A 26,114-nucleotide genomic window follows, 5' to 3' on the forward strand; every position below is an offset into this window, starting at 1 on the left:
TCCCCTTCTTCGGGTGGGGTAATGGTCCGTTCCAGGGAGTCTGGCTCGTTCTGGAGGGTGGCGAGCATACAAATGGTACATTTCACTGCCTTCATTACCTTCCGCTTTTCGCGGCTTGTCTGTTCTACTTCCCCCTACCGAATGAAGCTCAATAGGCTGGCCCAAAAGAAGGCGGGGGAGTCGGGTAGAGGGGACCGGTCTGAGCCGGTCTCCGGCGCAGGCGCACTGCGGATAAACAGGAAGCGGGAGGTAGGGGCAGCTGCAGAGGAGATCCAGGAGCTTCGGGAGGAGGCAGCGGGAGTACGAGGATTATCGGAAGGGCAGCAGAAGCTAACTGAGAACGAGAAAAGGAGCCTTGGCCATCTGCCTCCAGGGAACGAGAGGTCGCAGCCTCGCTCTCTGCTTAGGCTTCCGGCTCCCCAGCTAAGGCTGAGGCTGCGGCTGACAAAGGGCTCGCGCTGGTGCCGCCGCCCTTCTCATCCGGGCATTAGGGTCCCTGCGGAGAGGGAGGGGGAAGGGCAGAGGGGGAGGGGAAAGAGCGGAGGGGCGCGCGCTTAAAGCCGAGGCCCTTTCTGGGGCTCTCCGGGCCGGCGGCCCTACGGACGGAGGCCGAGGAAGATCTGCAGAGGTGGCGGCGGCCGGGGGCAGGAGGATGGTGCAGAAGGAGAGCCAGGCGGCGCTGGAGGAGCGGGAGAGCGAGCTCAACTCCAACCCTGCCGCCTCCGCGGGCGCATCGTTGGAGCCGCAGGCAGCTCCAGCCCCTGGAGAAGACAACCCAGCCGGGGCCGGGGGAGCAGTGGGGGCCGGGGCGGCAGGAGGGGCTCGGAGGTTCCTCTGTGGCGTGGTGGAAGGTGAGCGTTGTGGCGCGGGCTGGGCAAGAGCGTCCTCACTGCCTCTCCACCCCAGTAGTAATACGTTCTTTCCTTTTTGCGGGGGCAGGGGGCTCTAAAAGGGGGTTATTCCCTTGGGTCTGAAATTTGACCCTGCTGAAATGAGGGAAGAGGCGAGAGGATGGGCAGGTCTTTTTTCGCGTTCTGAAACGGCGTCGAATTCCCTCCTGGCTATTAACAAGCCTGACCCCACCCGCCTCGGGCTTGGAGCCAGGCATGCTCCAATGGAAGCGGTGTAAGGAGCCTAGTCTTAGGCTCTGAGTTTTACGTCTTTGTACCTTGGTATGTTGTTCTCTAGGGTGGTTTGTGTTCAAATGGAGAGAGGTGTGTAGTTTTGTTGTCCCCACCCTTTAGAAAAAAGACTACCCGTACAGGTGTGCTAGTTGTATTCCTGGAGTGAAGAGAAGCACTGTCGTCTTACAGTTTTACAAATTCCTTTTTGCTTAGAATTTTTGTTTGTTCTTGTGTTTTTTTGTTTGTACTTGTGTTTTTGTTTGTTTTTTTGCTGGCCAGTCCCGAACCCCCCACCCTTTGAAGATTGATTCGCAGCCTAGAAAATTGCCCTTTGCCAACCACTCTGCCTTGTCTCTGAGGGATGAAGCTTTGACTTTAATAGTATCTGAGATACGGAATTTTAGTGACTGCAGAAGAGGTGTAAAAGTTCCCTTCTCACTTCCTTCCCATTTCCATTTAAAAGGAATGATGGACTTTTTTGGTGGTTGGGGAAAATGACCAGAAGATTGTATCACAGTTCATGAATGTAATGAACAAATGTTCGGCTGTGCATTCTAAGCTAAGCATGAATCAGTTTCATTATTGCTCTTTCCTGGAGTACAGCATGTATTTGAACTTTCTGAAGTATTTTGGCTGACCCAGGGTTTCTTAGCTGTATACTTTATTAGTTCTCCCCTATATGTGGTGTGCATAGGAGTAACACTGTAGAAAATACTGGTCTTTATGGAAAAAACAGAAAGATGTGGAAAAGGAAAGAAGAATTTTCCTCTTGGTTGAGAGCTTTGGTACTCACGGAGTATTCATTTGAAAGATGGGTGGTGGTTATGCTATATTAGATAAAGTTTGATTGTAGGAGAGAACAGACTAATTGGCAGCTACCATAAGGAATGAAACGATTCAGCAAAGTTAACTGTCTTGCAGAATTTTCGGGAAAACAGAATGGAAAACTGCCTGTGTATTTGACTGGAGTCAGTGTTTATGAAAACATGATTGCTTTGTTTGATTTATCCATTGATGTATATATAGAGCTAGAATCTGTGCTTTGTTATGTAAGATCTTGGGGTGGAGGGTGGGAAAGGAGTGCTGGGGGATTAGAAATTTTAGAGCTAGACTAAAGTGAATCTAAGGAAACTTGCCTGTCCATTACACCTTCAGTAATTATGGAGAAAAGTTAGTTGTGGTTTAGATCAGTTGGTTTGTTTTTCAGAATAGTATTAAAAGGGAACTAGTTTACTTAGAATTGTCTTATTTGTCATTTTTTCTCTTTCCAATTCCCTAGTATGTTTTCTTGGTGACTGAGCACCTGATATTTTTTTGGTGTTTGTTTTGCTTTTCTTTCCCTCACAAACCTTTGTTGATTTTATTTATTTATTTATTTATTATTTTTGAGGTTAATTTGTGCTTTTATTTGCCAGTATAATTTAACTACAGTGGCCTGCAAACTTTTTTGATCTAAAAAGTACATTTTACATCACAATCCAACAAACGCACACACATATATAATATGTATACATATATAAAAGTGAAACAAAAGTTTTGCTAAAAACATCTACCCTGAGTGTTAATTCTTTTCTTTTTTTAAGACTTTTTTTTAAACCAAGTATGAACTGCACTGACACATCATAATCACCAAAGCCCCCAGTTCATTTTAGGTTCAGTTTAATGAAGTGAATAGTGTTGCACGTTCTATGGACAGACCTTTGTTGATTTTAACTCATGTGTAACAGCACCGCTTCCTCTTTGTGGTGCCAATTAACTAAAACCATGAACCTTACTCTGAAAGAGCAAAGTTAGGATTCCTGAAGATTAAAGTGTTAGTCACTTGAAAAAACAAATTTTTTTTCATGTTGAAGCAGCTCTAAAGGAAAGTTTAATGCCTACTACTTAAGAGAAAAATGATAATGCAGAGTGTTGTAGGAAAGCTATAAAGACTTGTGAAATTTACCTAATACTTTAAATCACCTGTAAGAGAGTAACCATTGAATTGTCCAGATTGAAAGTGCCACAGTTTCATGTATTAGTATGTAACGAATTTTTCTTTGGCCTGTCATTGTCTTTGTGGTGCAGAGTAACCATTCTATCTAGAGTGGAGCTTATTACTGTTCAGAAATTTTGGTTTTTGAGTTAGTTTCTTAAACTCTGTGTGTGTGTGTGTATGTAAGGAACATTATGTGTTCAAAACACAATTTGAACCATTTTTATGATACTCCTGGGAGGTTGTCCTTATCTCTTGCAGATGATTAGACTGAGGCAGGTGGAAAATAAAGGTTAGGCAAGCTGTAAGGTGTGATTAGCACAAGCCACAGCTCAAAATACCAGTTTGGTGCTTATACCACTACTTAAGTCATCATTCTGCAGTTCTGTTTCTTGCAGTGTGCATTACTATTGCTTTGCCCCCATCTAGGATACTCTGGAGTGAGTCACGTTCTTGAATTTTCAGTTGTTCATATACATTTGCTCTGGAATTGAGATTGCTTGAGAGTTTCCTGTTTGGGCCAGTTCCAATGTTGAATTTGTTGAGTGTAGTTTAAGGCATTTTTTGGGTCCCTTTTATAATTTTGGGAACCAAAAAAAAAAAAAAGCCATCATAAAATTAGATGAATCAGATTCTTTTCTAATTCTGTCCCTGGTTTTTTCCCTACCTTACTTGTTTTCACCCCTTCCCCCTCTAAAAGTGGTTTAACTCCCCTTCTAGGTAGTAATTGTTATTATTAGCAGTTTGTGGTTACTTTGCTTCCCCTTTCCCCACTGTAAGATTGAGATAATCTTTTTAAAAGTTAGATTTAAATATATTTAGTCTTTTTTGGCAGTGAAAAGAGATGATGTTTAGTTATTTTTAGATGACTTTATCACATAAATAATGTGTTCATGGTAGAAAAATCAGAAAATTTACCTAAGCAAAAAGGGAATTAAAATCACTGTAAAATATCACCCCAAAATACCTTAATGTTTTACTAAACATCCTTCAGATCTTTGTATATTGTACATATTTTTTACAAAGTGGTATTGTATGTATTGTAACCTGCTTTTCTCAGTAGATAGTTTATCACATTCTTATAATTTCATTCTTACTTTGGATCTAGGATTTTATGGAAGACCATGGGTTATGGAGCAGAGAAAAGAACTCTTTAGAAGGTAATTTTTTTATTATGTGAAGGAGAGTCTTAATTAACATTTCCTTTTTTTTTTTTTTTTTTTTTAACATTTCCTTTTGTTTGAGGAAATACACTGAATAGGCCAGGTGCAGTTTGATGATTTCTCAGTTGCAGAAGTTACTTTTCCTTGGTCTTTTTCCTCTTCTTCACCTAAGGCGGTGGTTCTCAAACTTTCCTGGGAAAGCTGGATAGGTTTTGGGCTCATCTGTCTTACTCAGAACTGTTGTATTTTTATTTAAGACTGTTTATAATATGTTGACATTCCTTATAATATTTAATTTTTTACAACTCCACTGGATTACAAAAAAGTTAAAAGCTACTGCCCCAGAATATTAGCTTTTTAAGAGACGGAGCTGCTCCAAGAAAAGGAAAAAAAGTGAGATTTACAGGTTATACATGTTGCCTGTTTATATACATGTAATTTTTTCTCCTCTTAAGGCTCCAGAAATGGGAATTAAATACATATCTGTATGCTCCAAAAGATGACTACAAACATAGGATGTTTTGGCGAGAGATGTATTCAGTGGAGGAAGCTGGTAATCTTTTTCTTTTTAATCCATAAATTCTGAGTACATGAAGAAAACAGCTAAATTTTAAATGTAGTTGTACAAGAATTAAGTATTCCACTTTCACTTTGTAGGTAGTTTTCTTTTATATGGTTACTCTGTGTGTTAGTGCATATTGAAAGAGTAACTCTAACAATGTGTAGCCATGGTGTGATTTACAGGTATGCCAGTCTGACTTCACCTGTTCTGTGGTCATAAATTGTGCTTTTTAACTTCTGCCAGTGGACTAAACAGTGGGCCATTAGACAAAGAGGTGCTGAAGCAGGGCTAGGCCTAGGGCAAGGCAAGTGAGGGGCCTGCCGGCAGTGCAAATTTTAAAGGACTCCAAAAATCAGTAATCAAGTTAAATAATACTTTATTATCCATTTTTTAAACCAGAACTAATGCAAAAAATCCATGAACAAAATACCAAAATTTTAAATAAAGATAGGGTTAGTACTACTGATCCTTTTGCTTCAGGCTCAAGTATGGCTTGGTCTTGACCACTTGATTTCTGTTACTGGTCCTGTCTTTATTTAAAATGAAGAAGGGCCTCACCTTAGTCTGGGCCTATACTGAAGTGAAAAGCCATCCTGAACTATCCTTGTTACATGTGTTCTTATGTCGAGTTAGTTACATAAAGTTCATAAATAAGAGAAGTAAATTAGACAAGTGGTGCTTTTCTTTGGGGACTTGAGTGAATGGGGGAACATTTTCATACCTTGAATTAAATGGTAGCTAACAAGATATCTGGTTACAGAGCCCAGTCAAGGCACTGAAGGCAGAAAGTTTTCTTAAATTATGAAGAGCAATTAAAACTCGATCTAGTGTTGTTGTTTACTACTCTATATAACTTAAGTGTCTTCAACTTGATTATTTTGTGGTGATGCTGGTAATGAAATTTAATATGATCAAAATATAGTCAAATGACTATTTTGAGATACCACTGAAAGTTATTTAAAGATATATCCTGTGGTATGGAATAGTCAATTTACTTAGGAATTATGGAATTATGACATTATGGAATGTCAATTTACTTAGGAAAATTGTCTTTCACATTTTAGAGACTTAAAACTGTGATGAATATTTTTCTTGTAGTTACAAAGATGTCAAGATTGTTAAGGCCATCACTTAACCCGGGTTCTTAAGAACACATTTTTTCTTTTTTTCCAAATTATAAAGTTGCCATATGTAGATGTATTTATTTAGGAATTCCAGTTGTACAGAGACAGCAAAAACAAAAGCATACCTCTGAAATACTATAGGAAATAAAAATGTTTTGTATTCAGTAAGAGAATTGATGCTTAATTCAGTATTTTTGAGAAATGGCAATGCTTTTATTGAGTTCAGGGTGATGTTAAATCTCATCAGGTTTGTGCCATTACGTATTGTCACATTGGACCTGACAATTTTGTAGAATTTAAGGGACTTTTTTTTTTCCTTGACTCATTGAAAATTGGAGAAAATAACCTTCAGTTTGAAGGTGAAGCCTCTTTTAGTTTTTGTGGTGCTTTCTTAAATCATGGACTCTATTCTTTAGAGCAACTTATGACTCTCATCTCTGCTGCACGGGAATATGAGATAGAGTTCATCTATGCTATCTCACCTGGATTGGATATTACCTTTTCTAACCCCAAGGAAGTATCTACATTGAAACGCAAACTGGACCAGGTAATTTCCTTACTTTTTCATTATTTTTCCCTGAATCAGTACATGAAACCAGAAGTTTTCTGAGTTGCTTTTATGATGTAAAAAGGAAACCAAATTCATAGTACTTCTTTGTTTCCGTACAAATTTTTTTACTTTAACTTTTTTGATAAGAGGAATATTTTCTAAAGTGAGTCAAAAGAGCTTTACTGGAGGTACCATTGCGTCTCAAACTTAAGTTTGCGTAAGAACTGCCTTAAAACAGTGCTTAGAAGTGATGCTTAAAAGGGTTCTATGGGCTCCATTCCCAGAGATTCTTAATATAGACTTGAGGTGGAGACTTACCTCAGATTCCAGGAAATTCTGAGTGGTCCAGAGTCACATTTCCAGAAACTCTGTTGGGTGCCTGACTGAATTTCTGAGTGAGGTTATAGAAATAGGGGTTCACTCAGTTATATGGACAAGAGATGTAATTCAGCTTGGACATGGTTGGCTAGTTTCCCAAAATGAGAAGAAAAACTAGGTAAACGTGTAAGCTGTTGGTGAACCTGATTGGAGTCTAAATTCTACTTAACATAAAAGCTGCACATGTTTTTTGGTAAAGTAAGTGTGCTGATTTTTAAAATATATATATGTTTCTTTTTTCTTTTTTTTTGGCCATGTGGTATGCGGGATCTTAGTTCCGTACCAGGGATCGAACCCGCACCCCCTGCATTGGAAGTGCGGAGTCTTCACCACTGGACCGCTAGGGATGTCCCCTATATATGTTTCTTTAAGCAAAAGTTTATATTGGATTTCCCTGGCGGTCCAATGGTGACAACTCTGTGCTTCCAATGCACGGGGTGCAGGTTCGATCCCTGGTCAGGGAACTAAGAAATCCCGCATGCCACGCAGTGCGGCCTTTAAAAAAAAAAAAAAATATATATATATATATATATATATATATATATATATATTATTGGTGGCATTAAAATGGCTGGTAAAAAATTTAAAGTAGTTTGGGAGGTTCCTGGCGGTCCAGGGATTAGGACTTGGTGCTTTCATTGCTGGGGCCAGGTTCAGTCTCTTTTCGGGGAACTAAGATCCCACAAGCCGTGTGGTACGGCCAAAAAAAAAAAAAATTTAAAGTAGTTAAATTTCTGTGAATAAGCTTTTAAAAGGTTATTTACCTATTTGATCATATTGTACTATGTTGGTCTTTCTGATTGATGGCCTAGATTTATGTGCAAATGTGCAAAGAAATTAATTAGCATCAGTGTATCTTGATTGGAACAGGTGACTTGGGTTTGTCATGTCTTAGAGTTTATTTATTGTTCACGGGTTGTTTTTTTTTTTCTGTTTGGTTTTCTATAGTTGGCAGTGAAGGAGGTAGAAGGATAAGCTGCATTATAGAAGCTTTGTTAGACATACTGGCATATTGCATTCAAACCCAAATGAAAAAATGGGTCCCAAAACTGTCTAGCTGTTTAACATAGAAAATATAAAGGCAGTGGCTTGGCATTGAACATTCTACTAAGGAAAATATTTGACTTTTAAGTATAACTATTAAGTATATACTTTAATATTTGAAATCCTGTGTTTTTTACTCTGTAAGATGAGCTGGTAAAGCATCTTATTTTTTTTTTTTTTCTTTTCCTAGGTTTCTCAGTTTGGATGCAGGTCATTTGCCTTGCTTTTTGATGATATTGACCATAATATGTGTGCAGCTGACAAAGAGGTATTCAGTTCTTTTGCCCATGCCCAGGTCTCCATCACAAATGAAATTTATCAGTACCTAGGAGAGCCAGAAACTTTCCTCTTCTGTCCCACAGGTATTGTATATAATAGCTTTATATTTAACTAGTCTTCTTGAAATATATAACTTTCAAAAGACCATGTATGGGCTTTATTGTGTTGTCCCCTCTCCCTTTGGTATATAAAGGTAGGAATTCTTTTTCTAGAAGATATTTCTGCACATTTTAAATTGGAGAGATTTTAGGAATTAATAAATGACAACTGAATAGGCAAAAGATTTTATGTTTTTTTTTGGTACTAGAAGTATATGAACATTACATGTTCAGGATTAGAGGAGGGGATAGTATTATAAAAATGAAAGCTAGAAAAAATCAAATTTACATTGCTTTTAACTTAGTCACTTCTCATATCCTCCTACTTGTTCCTTTTTTCTGCCCTTGCATATCTGTATCCCTTTTCATTCCTCCCACTCCCATCTGGGCTCTTAACTTCCAGTAGTCAGCATAGAAAGCTTAATAATTTTTTCTCCCTTTTTCTTTTTTTCCCCCTCTCATCTCTCCCTGGTTCCTTCCATTGAAAATGTTTTTTCTCTTTTTTTGCCTCTCAAAACTCAGCCTATAAGAAAACTTCCCTAGTTTTGACTTCTTGTTCAGGAAGAGTTAAAAAAGTTCTAAGAAATTTTAGACTGATTTATTTAACTGTGTATATGTCTGTCTTAAGAGTATTGTGAGCCATGAACCTTATCTCAGTGGTCTGATACTATGTGAATACTCAGTGTTTAATAAGATCATACTTGGTAATTACTTAATTCACTGCAAATTATAATCAATTGTAGTTGAGTACTAATAGCCAGGAGCCTAATATTGCATTCTTTCTATTATGATATTATGAATCCAGTCTATTTGGCCTCTTATTGTAACTGAGAAATGTAGGCAATTCAGAATTATGTAGAAAATGCTAAAAATTCTAATTATTTCTTTAGTAAACTTGTATTTCTGGTGACCATAGGACCATAAGGATTGATCTGTCCTAATACTAGAGGAAGAATATCAGATTTTATGATTTGATTCTTTTTTTTTTTTAAGTTGAGTCATAAATGAACTACCCACTTGAGTTTACTTCTTTTGGGACGTAACATGGAGGCCTTTTATCATTTGGATGAAAATAATTTAGAATTGGTAGACATTTTTATCCCTATTCAAAAACTCATGACCATTTCACTCCTGACTGTTTTACTGATTAATTTTCCCCCCTACATTCAGAATATTGTGGCACTTTCTGTTATCCAAATGTGTCTCAGTCTCCTTACTTAAGGACTGTGGGTGAAAAGCTCCTACCTGGAATTGAGGTGCTGTGGACAGGTAAGTCTTAAAAGATTTAGACAGTAAAACTTTTAATTAACTAGGACCTTGGGAGTTGGTTGTTCTGGTTAATTGGATACTTTTATTTATTTTTAAAGTTTATTTTTATTTTTTATTTTTGGCTATGTTGGGTCTTGGTTGCTGCACGCGGGCTTTCTCTAATTGCGGCAAGGGGGGGGCTGCACTTTGTTGCAGTGTGCGGGCTTCTCACGGTGGTTTCTGTTGTTGCGGAGCACAGGCTCTAGGTGCGTGGGCTTCAGTAGTTGTGGCTCTCGGGCTCTAGAGCGCAGGCTCAGTAGTTGTGGCGCATGGGCTTAGTTGCTCTGCGGCATGTGGGATCTTCCCGGATCAGGGCTCAAACCTGCTTTGTCAGGTGAATTCTCAACCACTGTGCCACCAGGGAAGCCCCTAATTGGATACTTTTAAAAAGCTGAGCCTTGGGCTTCCCTGGTGGCGCAGTGGTTGAGTCTGCCTGCCGATGCAGGGGACATGGGTTCGTGCCCTGGTCCGGGAAGATACCACATGCCCCGGAGCGGCTGGGCCCGTGAGCCATGGCCGCTGAGCCTGCGCATCCGGAGCCTGTGCTCCGCAACAGGAGAGGCCACAACAGTGAGAGCCCCACGTACCGCAAAAAAAAAAAAAAAAAAAAAGACTCTCATACATGGTTCTTCAAAATATACTGCATATAATTATTTTCCTTTGTTATATTTCATAACAATTTTTCTTTTTAAAATAACACAGCAATATGTCCTTTTACTCAGCTTTATTCCCCTTGCCCTACATTTCCTCAGGTCAGATTCTCAGAAATAGAATTAGTGGTTAAAAGGTAGGAATATTTAAGGTTTGGGTAACTTTCTGCAAAGTGATACATCAGTAAGAAAGAAATTTCCATGTTAACCATTTTTTACCATTATAATATATCCTCAATTAGACAAAGTCTAATTAACCTAAACCCTGGGAGGATTTCTGCCCTTAATTCTTAGAATGAAAGCTAATACAGCTCATCGATTACTAACTGTCAATCCAGCATTACAGCTTTCATTTTATAAAATACAGCATTCTCCTAGTGCTGAGACCAATACCTGTTAGCCCAGATCCCTACAGATCTATTGTTTACCAGTAACTGATACTCAGACTCACTGAAAAATCCTCAAAGTTTTTTTTTTTAACATCTGTATTGGAGTATAATTGCTTTACAATGGTGTGTTAGTTTCTGCTTTATAAAACCTCAAAGATATTTTTAATACTAAGTGAAGAATGTGTACTTTGTAAAAGAAAGAGAATTAAAACAAAATGTTCTGGTTAAGGCTCAGCTTTTTTTGTTGTTGTTTTTGTTTAAAAGATTAAAAAATCTTTTTGTTGTTGTTTTTGTTTTAAAAAAATTTCCTCTGAGGATTTATTTATTTATTTAATTTATTAATTTATTAAAACATCTTTATTGGAGTATAATTGTTTTACAATGGTGTGTTAGTTTCTGCTTTATAACAAAGTGAATCAGCTATATGTATACATATATCCCCATATCTCTTCCCTCTCCCTCCCTACCCACCCCTCTAGGTGGTCACAAAGCACCGAGGTGATCTCCCCTGTGCTATGCGGCTGCTTCCCGCTAGCTATCTATTTTACGTTTGGTAGTGTATATATGTCCATGCCACTGTCTTGTGTGAGAGTCTTTTAATAAATGGTGGTCATTATTTCTAGGTCCCAAAGTTGTTTCTAAAGAAATTCCAGTAGAGTCCATTGAAGAGGTTTCTAAGATTATTAAGAGAGCTCCAGTAATCTGGGATAACATTCATGCTAATGATTATGATCAGAAGAGACTATTTCTGGGCCCATACAAAGGAAGATCTACAGAACTGATCCCGCGGTTAAAAGGAGTCTTGACTAATCCAAATTGTGAATTTGAAGCCAACTATGTTGCTATCCACACCCTTGCCACCTGGTACAAGTCAAACATGAATGGAGTGAGGAAAGATGTAGTGATGAGTAAGTAGATGACTTAATTCTTGACTTTGGGAGGAGAGTTGGGATTAAGTAGAACCATTGGCAAGTATGCATTCTTTTGTCATCAAGATTTAAGAGGATTTTTTTAAGGTGTTGTTTAGTTCTGTGAATGAGTTGTATATGATAGAAAAAGGGCTGCTTGGACTGCCTTTGCACAAGTTACTTAATAACTTCTTGGCCTCAGTTCTTTGTTTTTAAAATGTGTCTTAGCCTTTCAAGTCTGAGTAATTAGACAAGGTAGTCTTTTAGTGTTCCTGTTATCCCTTGAATAATTCTGATTGAATTTGTGTTTTCAGGTGATTTTATTAAATGGTGTATTTTAGATGGCTAAATATTCTCTGAGTTACTTAATATATAATTTAAGTTCAGCTTACATTTATGAGACATTTTCTCATTTTAGACATTGGCTTACTGATTTTTATTTATGAAAAATTCCTAATTGAGTTCCAAGTAGGAGAATGCTGACTAGTTGTTTATTCACTAACATTTAAACACCTATTTATCAGACACTAAGGATGCAAAGACTAAAATAGTCCCTACTTTGAAAGAATTTAGTCTGGTGTTAGATAAAGCAGGTAGGCAACTGTACTATAGAATGATAAGTGCTGAGATAATTATCTACAGAGTGCTAGGGGGAACACAGGAGGCAGTGATAACTTCTGCTAAGCGAAAGTGCTGGTAAATGATTTCATAGAGGAGGAGTTACTTACACTGGGTCGAAGTATGAGTAAAGTCTGCAGGGCATTAAAGGGTTGGTGGGCTAGAGATGAAAATACTAGACTCTGAAAATTTCAAGTTACCTGAATTTTGGCCCATTGGGGGGTATTGAAATGTCACATTATGGTGCTTAGTGGTATGTAGTTGAAAGTTGTGTTCTGTTTCTCAGTTCTGTACCCCTACTTCCAGTTCTGTTTATTGAATTAATGCTTCCCTTCAAGACTCAGTCATTGTCACCCCCTCTCCCCAGTAAAAAACACAGAGTTAGGGATATAATCTCAATCCTCTCTGTATACATGGCTGTTAGTATCTACCTCTTTTAAGGCAGAGCATGAAGCATGTTAACGACTCGTGGACATTAGCCAGACTGGCCTGTGTGCAGGGAAATAAGAAGGAAAGCTAAGAATAGTGGGATTTGAATACCAAGCCAAAGAGAGTTCAGACTTAATTTTTTCTACCGCTATCCTGGTTCTTTTATATGCTTATTATCTGTGCTCATATGTGGGCTCTCTATCAATTTTCTCTTCTCCCCTCAATGCATTTATTAATGTGCCCATTATTTTTTCATAATTATTTGCCTTTTTAAGTTATAAACCCCTGAAGGGTAGGGAATCTTCTTTATGGGAAGTATAGTGCCTTTAACCTTGCATTCCCAATAATTGATAATAAGTGGACATTTATGACTGCCTTGTCCAGTGATTCTAAAGTTAATGTTTAATATTTCAATTGGAATTTTACATTTAGCAATGCATTTAGATGACTATTCTGGGTGAAGTGGTTCAGTGAAGGGTCTTGGTTGTGTTTGCATATTATGCTTAAGGTTTGTTCTTGTTCCAGTTCTTTGCTTTTCTGGGTTTACTGTAACAATTAGTGTTTTGTAATGAAAACTGTTTTTGTGCTCTTTCTCTCTTTTTTGCAGCTGATAGTGAAGACAGTACTGTGTCGATCCAGATAAAGTTAGAAAATGAAGGCAGTGATGAAGATATAGAAACTGATGTACTCTATAGTCCACAGATGGCTCTAAAGTTAGCTTTAACAGAATGGTTGCAGGAGTTTGGCGTACCTCATCAGTACAGCAGTGAGTTTGGCCTTTCTTTGTAAGGGGGTTGGATCACATTGTTTGCGACATAAAGTAAAGGACATTTGTAATGTGTCTTCTTATAGGCCTGCCAAGCAAAATGAAATTTAGGAATCTAGAGGATAAGGTTTTTTTAATTTTACTTTTGGTCTTAAATAGCTTTTATTTTGATGGAATGCTAATTTGTTTTTTAATATATATATATATAAATTTATTTTATTTATTTATTTTTGGCTGTGTTGGGTTTCTGTTGCTGCGCGTGGGCTTCCTCTAGTTGTGGTGAGCGGGGGCTACTCTTCGTTGCAGTGCGCGGGCTTCTCATTGCGGTGGCTTCTCTTGTTGCGGAGCACGGGCTCTAGGCGCGTGGGCTTCAGTAGTTGTGGCACGCGGGCTCAGTAGTTGTGGCTCACGGGCTCTAGAGCGCAGGCTCAGTAGTTGTGGCGCACGGGCTTTAGCTGCTCCGCAGCATGTGGAATCTTCCCGGACCAGGGATCGGACCCGTGTCCCCTGCATTGGCAGGCGGATTCTCAACCACTGCGCCATTAGGGAAGCCTGCTAATTTGTTTTTAAAATATCTTTTTTTGAAGTAGTTTTTAAATACAGAGCTTCAAAAGAGAAGAAAGTAATAGGTGTTGGCATGTTTATGATCTGTGTTTCCCCTCCTCTCTTCCCTTCCCCACCTCCCAGTGGTTTAGAGAAATTGTACTTTCTTGGGGCTCAAATTATTTGGAATCTCAAATTGAGGCTCTTAGTTAGAGATATGGTAAGAAGAAAACATTTCTCTAGATCTAATTTGTTCTGTTTCTAATTCTGATTATCTCTGGCAATTTGTTTTTATAGGTAGGCAAGTTGCACACAGTGGGGCTAAAGCAAATGTAGTAGATGGGACTCCTCTAGTTGCAGCACCCTCTTTAAATGCCACAACTGTAGTTACAACCGTTTACCAGGAGCCCATTATGAGCCAGGGAGCAGCCTTGAGTGGTGAGCCTACAGCTCTGACCAAGGAAGAAGAAAAGAAACAGCCAGATGAGGAACCCATGGACATGGTAGTGGAAAAACAGGAAGAGACAGACCACAAGAATGACAATCAAATACTAACTGAAATTGTTGAAGCTAAAATGGCAGAGGAATTGAAACCAATGGACACTGATAAAGAGAGCATAGCTGAATCAAAATCTCCAGAGATGTCTATGCAGGAAGATTGCATTAGTGATATTGCCCCGATGCAGACTGATGAACAGACAAACAAGGAGCAGTTTGTGCCTGGTCCAAATGAGAAGCCTTTGTACACTGCAGAACCAGTAACTCTGGAGGATTTGCAGTTACTTGCTGACCTATTCTACCTTCCTTATGAGCATGGACCCAAAGGAGCGCAGATGTTACGGGAGTTCCAGTGGCTTCGAGCAAATAGCAGTGTTGTCAGTGTCAATTGTAAAGGAAAAGACTCTGAAAAAGTGAGTATGCTTAATTTACCTGTTTCTCTGGCCTGGATGGTCCCCATGCTGTTGATACAGGGGAGGTCTTAAATGAGAATTGACCACATCTTAGAATGTGTTCTGTAAAGTAGGTACGGACTCTGCTGAATCTGATATATACAGTTTCTTAGTTTGACCTTATAGTAGCTAAGAATGAAGGAAAGTCAAAATTGATTATATTAGGAATATTTGTCAGTTTGGGGAGACAAACTTTTATTGTTTGTCTTTAAAAGTTTAAGCCCATTGATTCTTTAATGTTTAGTATAAATTTGCAGGTACCTGATAACATAAACAGCTTAGTTAATAAACTGTGTTTTAGATTGTTGTTAAACTTTCAATTTTTTGAGTGTTTTTATTGATCCTCAATAGATTGAAGAATGGCGGTCGCGGGCAGCCAAGTTTGAAGAGATGTGCGGACTAGTGATGGGCATGTTCACTCGGCTCTCCAATTGTGCCAACAGGACAATCCTTTATGACATGTACTCCTATGTTTGGGATATCAAGAGTATAATGTCTATGGTGAAGTCTTTTGTACAGTGGTTAGGTAGGTATTCCAGGAGTAATCTCTTCTCCTCAGATACATTGTCCCTTAAAAAAAAAAAAGACATTATCCCACAGGGAGAAAAACATATAGGGAGTTTAAATTCTTTGCCTAGATTTCAAAGGTGTACCCATTGTTACAGACTTGAGGTGCAAGCCTCAGTAAATATACCGAGCACGTTGATTTTTCTCCCTTGGGCTAATTCAGCATAAATATCTTGAAAATGTGTTAGAAAGTACTGACTTTAACTTGCTCTGACTGAATGCTTCCTGGATGGAACCATGTATACCACTTTTATCTGATTTGGAGATGAGACACTATGAATTGTGACTCTGTAAGCTCTCTGCTGCTTGCTGTGTCTTGATGACATCAATGCTGTGTTTAACAGAACAATTGCCGAAATGACCTAAGGGGGCCTGGAAAGAGGAAGCCATCCTCCCAGCCCTGTGCGCATGCGAGCTTTAGTGGTAGGCTATTCTGGTGCTACTTGGTATTATTTCACAGAGCTTTTTCTTTATGTCTCTACCAAGTAATTGGTTTTAGCAGGGGATAAAAATTGCAGTGCCCTGAAAACTCTGCTTCATTAAATGGACTTCTCTTTGGAAAACAGTGATTTTTTTTTTTTATTTTTTATTTTTTTTAATTTTCAAACTTGGTAAAAAGCACCAGCATGGCCAAGTTTCTCCAGGGATCTCATTTCATTTCCAGGTTTTCAATCCAGCTATAAGGAATATCTAATGGACTTATGCATAGCACACAGCAGGCAGCAAGGCTAACTGACATGTCATAGTTTTCATAGTAGTCACAAATACTATGATGGGTTACATACTCTTGGCTGTGAAATAGAAGTGTGAAACACGGTGAGCTTAGAGTAACTCAGGAGTAGTAGCAAAGAGATTTCTCACTTTCTGCATATATACTTTTGGACTCTTAAATATAAAAAGAAATTTTTCCTGTGATACAACTAATTAGCAGCTAAAAATAGAGTCTCTCATTGTTAATTTGAAAGTAGAGGGAATTCCCTGACTGTCCAGTGGTTAGGATTCCACGCTTCCATTGCAGGGGGCATGGGCTCGATCTCTAGTCCGGGCACTACCCGCAAGCCATGAGGCACGGCCAAAAATAAAAAATGAATAAATGAATTGGGGAAAAAGAAAATAGAGAATTTTGGGTTCCTGTATATGTAGCACAACAGGTAAAAGAGAATTTTGACCTCCTCTTGTTAAAAGGCTCCAAGATACCTCTTCTCTATGATACACGTCTGCCCTTAGGCTTAGGAAAAACCTCTGTATTGATTGTTGGATGATGGCATTTGCCTTCCAGGCTTTTGGCCAAGAGGATAAAATTAACCCTTATAGGGATTGAAGTTCTTAAGTTTCGAACCTGTAATCTGGATTATTAAGTTTGAGAAAGTGTTGCTTAAAACATTTGATACTCAGCTTTTAATTCAAGAATTACTAAAGATTCTTGATTATATACAGTATTGCTGCTTTTTCCTCTCAGGCTTTACCTCTGTACTGTGCAGTTATGGGGGCAGCTTTCCCAGATTGTATATAGCTGTTGTACAGTCTCAAGGTCAGAGCATCTTAGAAGCTTTAAATAATCATCTAGGCATCCACATAGCTTTACAACAGCTCACAACAAAGAGAGTATTTTCATGGTTCTACAGTAATTTCAGGGAGTTACTGATTAGTACCCTTTCTTTTCCTCTAGTCTCCAGTCCAGCTGGCATTCAGTCCTTTAAAGAATGTGGCTATGCAGTACTTTTGATTACTAATGACTTCTATTATCTTCTTCCCCATTGTGTACAGATGGGAGAATCCTCAGCACAAGTTCTACTACTATTGGATGGACAGCGGCAGATGTTCACAGCGCGTCATGATTAATTAGTTTAACTTAAAAGGTTCTGTGAGGTAGCTCAGGTAGATTTAAGGGCAGTAGGCATGAACTGAAGTCACGTTTGCGCAGCGACTGAGGCATTAACCATGTTTTCATTTATACAGCTCTTCGTACATGCAGCTTTTTATTGTAATAGTTGGAAGTGCTAGTTATGTTGTAGTCTCAAAGTGGGGGGTAGGGGAAATTGGCTCATCTTAAAGTTTGAGACGTGTAGTTTTTTCCTGCAGTGTAAGTTTACACTGAGCTATGGAATGGGGCAGGTTCTCTTCATAACCTAAATTTTGACCCCCTATTTCATATTTATTTTACAAATATTACATTATATATATATATTTTTAAGTACCCCTACCCCTGAAAAATGACAACCCTGGATATAATCTCTTAATGGGCCTGAATTGTCAACAAAAAAATTGGTTTGCTTTGGGACTGTCTGACTAGCACACTGTGTATTGTACTGATGAGACTGTTAACTTGAACAGGAGGTAGAATGCTGTCTTCAATTGGAAAAGAACTATATTGCGCTGCTTTATCTTGTCAGAAGACTAGGCAGGTGATTTTGATTTGGCCTCCAAATTATCTTTTAATTATCTTATTAGCTTCCTTTATTGCCTATGGAAGGCAATTATAATTTGCTTTTAATTATCTCTTATTATTAGCTTCCTTTATTGCCTGTGGAGTTGGTTAAGTGGTGACCTTAAATGCTGACTTTTGGGCCTCAAAGCTTGCCACTCCATGTGTGAGCTAAGTGCACTGCAAAGATGATAGTGGTTGATCAGAGGAGCCAGATACTGTCATACTTTCAAGGAAAGTATGTTTTAGCTGTGGACAAATTAGGAGCATCAATTGGCTCTCCTTAGTTCTCAGAATCTGTCAGACTGATACTGTTACTAGCCAAGTCTGAATTTGGATTGTCCTTGTCAGAAAAAAAAGAAAAAGTACTCATTGTGTTTCATTGTCAACTTACTGAATAATTTCTTTTACTTATTCTGCTGACCTTAGTTTTCTGACAAGATTAACCCCTTTTCCCCCCTTTTTCCCTTCCCTGTACCCTTCCTCAAAATGTAAAATGTGACTTCAGACAAGTTTAATTCCTTCATGGGCTGTGATAATAAAATGTCTCATCAATCTCACTTCACTTAACTTTAAAGTTACTGTAATTTTGCTACAGAGCAAGCAGCTGCCTTGATTTTTACAGCTGTACCTAGGGAATATATAAGTGTGACCCAGACAAACTTGACACTTTTTCCTTCCAATAATTTAAGAAAGGGTAGAACTCTTTCACTAGAAGAATGATTATTCATTGATCAGAGGAAGGAACATCAGTATTGAAATTCCATTACAAATTAAAAAAAATTATTATCACAGCCTTGTCCTGAAACCCTGGATTATTGTTAGAGAGCTGTTTCCACAAAGTGTTTGTTAGTTTGTTGGACGTTTGAGACCCCAGGAAATCCCCTTTCTCGTAACGTTCTCCGCTTGGATCTGATCTCAACAGGGTGTCGTAGTCATTCTTCAGCACAGTTCTTAATTGGAGACCAAGAACCCTGGGCCTTTAGAGGTGGTCTAGCAGGAGAGTTCCAGGTATCAATATGAATTCACAACTGAATTGACGTTTTCTTTGTCTTATGAGAAACCTTATGTTGCGCATCAGATGGCTGGAAGGATTGGTCTGCCGAAGGCTTTCTAGTCCCAAATTCAATTAGTTACATAGCTGGATTTTAAATCAAATTTTCCTCCTCTTTCGCAGTAATTTCTGAAGGAGATGCTGCCAATTCCCCCCCGCGCCTGCGAAGCGCAGCGGCTCTAGGTATACACTTCACATTGTTTCTTTGCAGGTCGCACAGCATTTTAATCTGCGCCCGCAATGCACAATGCGCGCATGCTTGTCTGCCAGTGGAAACTCCATGAGCAAAAAGGATGAATGATTATGCAAATGAACAGTGAAAGGGCTTTTGGTATTTTCCCAATTATTTTATAAGTAATACTTGAAAGAACAGTCCAGGAATGAAAATTTGAACAAAATATGAAGTTTATTTGGTTTTGGAATTTGTTCATGGACTTTCAGGTGCTCTACTTTTCTCCCCCCAACAGGTGCTCTGCTGCGCACAGCAAACTGAAGCGCATTGCTTTGGGGATAAAGCGTCTCCTGGACAGATAACCCTCTTCAGACCAAACCTCTCCTCCTGACAGTCTGTTCTGCCATCTTTTAGTGAGAGATGGTCTATATAAGATTGGTTTAAAAGATAGATTTGTCATAATTGGAATAGAATTTTTTTTTTACTGTATATTTAAATCCCCAGTAGTATGTCACTAAAGCTATGTAACTCAGTTTGGGTAATTTCTATTCAGAAGCACTCCCCTCCCCCAGCAAAGAGGTGTTTTTATTAGTAAAGCATAGCACACCCCTCTTCTTTAGGTCTGCCTGCAGTAGCCAGTTAATGTTAAGTTGGTAATCTGCAGTGCACACTCATTAAAAGTAAATATCTTCCCAACACTGATCATCTCACTTTTTTTTCTTCCCACAGCGTTTGCTGCCAATTGATGGGGCAAATGACCTCTTTTTTCAACCACCCCCACTGACTCCGACCTCCAAAGTTTATACTATCAGACCATACTTTCCTAAAGATGAGGTAATCATCTACCTGTCAACTTGGTGTATGGTTATGGTGAACACTTAATCCTTTCCTTTGAACTCCCTGGTTAAAAGAATCAGTTTTGTGTCTTAAAACTTTAGATGGAGAAAGTTTAACTAAAACATTGAACATGGGATGTTTAAAGAAGAGCTGAAGGAGTTTAGACTCAACATCTCGTGTCAGTTCTTTAAAAAAAACAAAAAACAGATGAAATGTATTCACAGTTGGAATTACTGAACGATGTCTGAATGATCAGTTGTTCTCAGCTGATTCTCTCCTATATATTTTCTGCAGTTTTCAGTTGTGAAGTGCTTACAGGCTGCTTGATAATCAGCTATAGAAATAAAAAGCATGCCTGCTTAAAGACAATAACATGTTTTAAACATTTGGGATGTATAGAAAACTGAGAGAGACTCAGCCTCATAGTTTGCTGGATTTTGAATCTACTACTTACTGTCTAAAACTATCCCCTGCAAAGCAATTCTCACTGTTTACTATAACCATGCTGTTTTCTACTAGCTTTACAAATATGACTCAATAAATCTCTATTTAACAAAGCAGAGGTGATATTTATGACAAGCCAAACGTTTTGTTACTCCCTCTTCTAGAAGTCCATTCTGACTTATGAGTCATATTGTTAAATTCTGTTGCCATTTTTCTTGATGTGTTGCTTAACTAGATTATATTTTCAGGCTTCCGTGTACAAGATTTGCAGAGAAATGTATGACGATGGAGTCGGTTTACCTTTTCAAAGTCAGCCTGACCTTATTGGAGACAAGTATGTGATGAAGTATTCTGATTTGTTGGATTTGGGAGTAGACATTTCATAGCCAGGTTTATCAGGTTGAGGGGAGGTGCTGACTGGAAATAGAGTTTTTTAGAAGTCCTCCTTTAGTTGTAATAAAATCTGAGCATTAATATGTGTATATTTTCAGTTTGTATTTACATCGAATGTAGTTTCCACGCATTGTCATTCGAGTATATTGGGCCTTACATCACTGAATTCTAATGTTTTGTGTTAGTAACTTAACTCACTCTGGTCTCTTTTCTTGTGAGCAGGTTAGTAGGAGGGCTGCTTTCCCTCAGCCTGGATTACTGTTTTGTCCTAGAAGATGAAGATGGCATATGTGGTTATGCCCTGGGCACTGTAGATGTGACCCCCTTCATTAAAAAATGTAAAATTTCCTGGATTCCCTTCATGCAGGAGAAGTATACCAAACCAAATGGTGACAAAGAACTCTCTGAGGCTGAGGTAATACACAGATTTAGAATTATACAATGGTAGTTTTTTAGAAAATAAAATACTTATTAAAAAAGCAAGCAGATATATCTTAAAATCCCAGTGCTTACTAAATTTCTTACAGAGAAGAATTCTTAGGGCTTATTCTTATTAGCATGGTATTTTCCACTGTTCTCTACGGTTTTTGATTTGGAAGCGTTGTTGTAATACTTTCTCAAGTAAAAGCACAACATAGACAATTAAAGAACCTTCTTTCTCCCTCTCTGTTTTGAAGCACCAAACTTAAGGATGTTATGGTCTCTTCTTTGGGTACTCAGGGCAAGTTTAGGTAATTAAAAATCTCTCATTTGTGTGCTAATGAAGCTAACTTACTTTCTCAATAATGCATTTCTCATGGTAATTAAAAACTAATAGGAATGAACTTTAAAAATAGTTTCTTCTTGAGGATAATTTTTATTTTCAATGAATACTTTTAGAGAATATACTTGGACTCGTATTTGTGACATTGTCTCTATGTAATAGGAGGCTGGGTTGGAGTAGGCTCCCTTACTTGGGATTTCATCGACATGACTGCAGCATGCTAGTGATTGAGCTGTTGATGTGTTGCTTTTCCATATGTGACAGTTCTCAGCATAGGAACCTATGAAGAAAAACCAGTGTGTCTCTTATAAACTTTTTTGTAAAAATTGTGGTAAAGCATACATAACATAAAATTTACTGTTTTAACCATATTTTTTTAGTGTATAGTTCAGTAGTGTTAAATACATTCACATTTTTGTGCAATACAAACTTTTAAAAAATTGTTTTATTTTGAATTATTTATTTTTTACTTAGAATAATTTTAGATGTACAGAAGTTACAAAGATAATACAGAGTTCCAGTATACCCTTCACCCATTTTCTACATTTGTCCTAAGTCTGAGAAACCAACTTTGGTACATTGCTATAAACTCCTCACCTTACTTACCAGTTTTTCCACTAATGTCCTTTATCTGTTCCAGGATCCAATCCAGTATACCACATTACATTTAAACAAACTTTTAAAAAAATAAAAACGCTTCAGCTATAATTATAAGCTAATTAATTCTGCATGTGGTAATTTTATAATTACCAGAAGAGTTATTGAATATTGCTTTCCTTTTCCTGTTACTGAGTTCTGTAGTTGGGATATATGGATTCATAATGAGTAGCTACTGAAAGTCAAGAGATTCTTCCTAAATTTTACAGAAAATTATGTTGAGTTTCCATGAAGAGCAGGAAGTGTTGCCAGAAACTTTCCTTGCCAACTTCCCTTCTCTGATAAAGATGGATATTCACAAAAAAGTAACTGATCCAAGTGTAGCCAAAAGCATGATGGCTTGCCTCCTGTCTTCACTGAAGGCTAATGGTGAGTACATATTTGTAGAGTTGCTGGTATTTGGGTTATGTGGGGACAGGACTCTATTTTAGGATAAAAAGAAAGAAGTGAATTTACATTCCCTTCTCCACCATTTATGGTTTTGCTTCTGAATTATTAGTGCTGCAAGAATTGGATGTGTATTAATCATTGAAAAATACTGCTCTTTTACACTATGAATGCTTATTTTTGAGCCCCAGTTAAATGAGAAGTGTACGTTTATTTTGCTAGGAAACTTACAAATGATAGTTGAAAATTAAACGAACCTCGGGAAGACTTCATTTAGGAATGCAGAGTTGCTGATGTTTTTTGAGTTTGTTACTTAAACCTTCAAAAATACTTTGCTGTACCTTAGTGGTATGAAAACTTTTTCTGTAAAGGGCCAGATACTGAGTATTCTAGGCTTTAAAAAGGCAACATACAGTGTTCCATTGCATGTTTTTTGTTTGTTTGTTTTGCGGTACGTGGGCCTCTCACTGTTGTGGCCTCTCCCGTTGCGGAGCACAGGCTCCGGACGCACAGGCTCAGTGGCCATGGCTCACGGGCCTAGCCGCTCCGCGGCATGTGGGATCTTCCCGGACCGGGGCACGAACCCGTGTCCCCTGCATCGGCAGGCAGACTCTCAGCCACTGCGCCACCAGGGAAGCCTTGCATGTTCTTTTTTTAAACAACCTTTTAAAGTTGTAAAAAAAACAAAAACAACTTTTTAGCCTTTGGCAATACAAAAATGGGCAGCTTGTTGAGCACTAATTAGAGGGTTCTTGATGTGTGAGGATGCACTTTTGTTGCATCTTTATATCATTTGATTCAGTGGTGTCCCCTTTGTGGGATAATTTAAACAGCTCTGTTCGATGAAAGTATAATTCTCACTGTTGTGCTTGGAACTGAATCATGCAGGTGTATGAGGCATGTCTTTAACATATAAAACACATTCTGGTTGTATTGGCTTGCGACATAGGCTGGAATAGTCTCTGCCCTGTGGGTCCCTCAAAGATACTTTACATAAATATATTATAACATTCAACAGAGGTATCCTTTGCCTTGAGGTTTCTTACAACCTCTGTGCCAAAAGATTTTCTTTCTGGGGAAGAGTGTTACCATGCAAAAAAAAAATTTTTGAAGTATATTTGACAATTAAGAATTGTATATATTTAAGGTGTACAATTTGATGACTTGAAATACATTGTGAAATAATCACCATATTAAAGCTAGTTAACATATCCATCACTTTAAGGTAGTTATCACTGCAGTATTGATGAATATAAATATTGACTTTTGATATAAATTTTAAAAAGTATGAAATTTAGAGGCTGGTATAGATAAGCCAGTACTATGATCTTTTTGAAATATATTAGAGATTAATTACAATTCATATTCATAATTCTACGAATTAAGTGACATTTATATTTTGATTTTTTTTTTCCCCCCTAGGCTCTCGAGGGGCTTTCTGTGAAGTGAGACCTGATGATAAAAGAATTTTGGAATTTTACAGCAAGTTAGGCTGTTTTGAAATTGCAAAAATGGAAGGATTTCCAAAGGATGTGGTTATACTTGGTCGGAGCCTGTGACGTTTGTTGGCACTATGAACTGTTGGGAAGTCTCTTCACTTCACCTGGTGGGTGGTGGTTGGGGTCTTCATACAGCTCAGCCTCTGGAGCGGCAACAGATCGGCTAATTCAGATTGGAAACAAAGAGGACTATGTAAAACTCACTCATCATGCTTAGAGACTACTCGCTGGTTGGAAAAAGATAGTATTGCTGTAAATCCTGTATGAAAGATGTGGGCCTCCTTATTGGGTCTTGTGTTAGGTGCTGAGACCTCTTACGTGGGCTTATAGGGAGGGGGTCTTCAATAAATGTAGTCAGCACTGTTTTCTGCATCCAGTGTGGTTGCATTTCTTACCTAAGAGTAATCAAAATCATTTGTCATCCTCCTTGGCTTATTAAATGAAATGTACCTCATTCTTTGGGGACATGGCAAAGATGAGAAAGATTTGGTTTCAGAGGCTTCAGGGTGGAGAGTCTGAGTGGAATGGTTATGGCATAGTTTAAGCTGAATAAATGATTTCAATTTGGGCGGTTTTTCTGCTTTTTGTAAAGCCTTGGCCAGTTGTCTCGTGACCATTATTGGTTCAGGCATATTGTGCTTTGTAGGGACAAATGTGCAGTTGTTTGTGGCAAAAGCCTAAAAGTGACAAACTTGTAAATTATTTTGTATATAAACTAAACTAGCTGTAACCTGACTATCCTTTGTGTTTACTGTTTTTGTAATTTTCCTTTTGAAAATGAAAGGGTGTGATTCAAGATGGCACTTTGAATATGTAAATCAGTGGAAAGTGTATTTTCTTTACTTTTGTCTTTGTTTTTTTAGAAGTTTTATTATTTTCGAAGTGCCTCCCACCTAGGGCTAGGCCATGACCACTTTGGGTACCAGAGTCTAACTTCATGGGACTCAGTCTGTTGCAAAGTGCCGTCACTTCTGGAAATTAACCTCAATTCAGGTCAGCATGTGAAATGTTAGTTTTGACTTCTGGCAAGTAGGGTTCAGGGACTGATTGATCCCATTTGCGCACAGGTCAGTTGTCCTTTAATTTCAAGACCTGTTACTACTGGTTTTATTAAATCAGAGTCTTTAGTTCTTGCATGTTTATATCAAATTTAAAAGAATGAGCACACTTTAACCAATGACTTACGGTTACCCTTTTCTCTTTCCTTTAACCACAGGTTCTGAAAGCTTTCAAGTATTTTAATTTAGATTTGGTGTGTTTAAGGGTTCTGAGCATGAGGCTAGCAGGTAATCTCTGCAGGATTCATTTTTTTAATCATGGCTGGCTGGCTTCTCCATAGATGGTTAACAGTATTTTGTTATCTTGCTTCCCTGCAGTTTTGTATCAGCAGTTTAACTTTGAGCTGAGAGCGGGGAGGGTCAAGGAGAAGGAAATTTAAAACATATTTTCTTTCATAGATTTCCATCAGTGTGGGCTTTGAAAAGAGAGTCTTGTAAAGCATTGTACTTAGTGACTTTCAACCAAAGCCTGTGAGTGTGAATGGGTGAGATGAACAAAGGAGGCCTCTTCACATTCAGGGTTAGAAACCTGCAATTGATAGCAGGATATGTAAGGTATGTTGGACGAGGGGAACCAAGTTTGCGTTTTCAAGGGCTGAGATGAAGGGAAGATCGCTACAAGATACTGTTTAAAACGGCTTAATGTCATTTGGTTTTTAAGTACATTTTGTACACTAGTGGACAGTTCTAGCATTTTATCTGGAGGATTCATTCCATGGTCGTCATCCTGTGGAATCAGGATTTTTAGCAAGTTTGCTGCAGCTTTATCTTGGCTTTTAATAAGTTTGGCTGGTGTTCTGGTCACAGAGCTAACTATGAAACATGTCCACGCCGCTAGGATTGTTCAGTGCTATGCTATCTATCTTCTGTTGTTACGACTATTTATTACGGTTGGGTGGTATTCCATTGATTGTTTAGATCACAGCTCAGTTCCTGTAGAAAACGAACTGTAAAACCATCTGAAGACCATACAAGAGGCAAAATAAAACTTGAAGTGAAT

General features: G+C 38.3%; 1 protein-coding gene across 1 annotated transcript; it reads left to right on the plus strand.

The window, feature by feature from the left end:
* Positions 1 to 26,113, plus strand: OGA (O-GlcNAcase). The gene is made up of 16 exons (XM_067709633.1): positions 1 to 851; positions 4,208 to 4,259; positions 4,718 to 4,815; positions 6,365 to 6,495; positions 8,111 to 8,282; positions 9,468 to 9,566; positions 11,268 to 11,552; positions 13,207 to 13,365; positions 14,206 to 14,819; positions 15,210 to 15,384; positions 18,776 to 18,861; positions 19,806 to 19,910; positions 20,606 to 20,691; positions 20,973 to 21,165; positions 22,380 to 22,539; positions 23,980 to 26,113. The coding sequence occupies exons 1-16, from the start codon at positions 653 to 655 to the stop codon at positions 24,114 to 24,116; spliced, it is 2,751 nt and encodes a 916-aa protein (XP_067565734.1). The 5' UTR covers positions 1 to 652; the 3' UTR covers positions 24,117 to 26,113.
* The last annotated feature ends 1 nt before the right edge of the window (position 26,114 follows it).

This window comes from Pseudorca crassidens, chromosome 16, assembly GCF_039906515.1.
Source record: "Pseudorca crassidens isolate mPseCra1 chromosome 16, mPseCra1.hap1, whole genome shotgun sequence".
Classification (NCBI taxonomy): Eukaryota; Metazoa; Chordata; class Mammalia; order Artiodactyla; family Delphinidae; genus Pseudorca; species Pseudorca crassidens.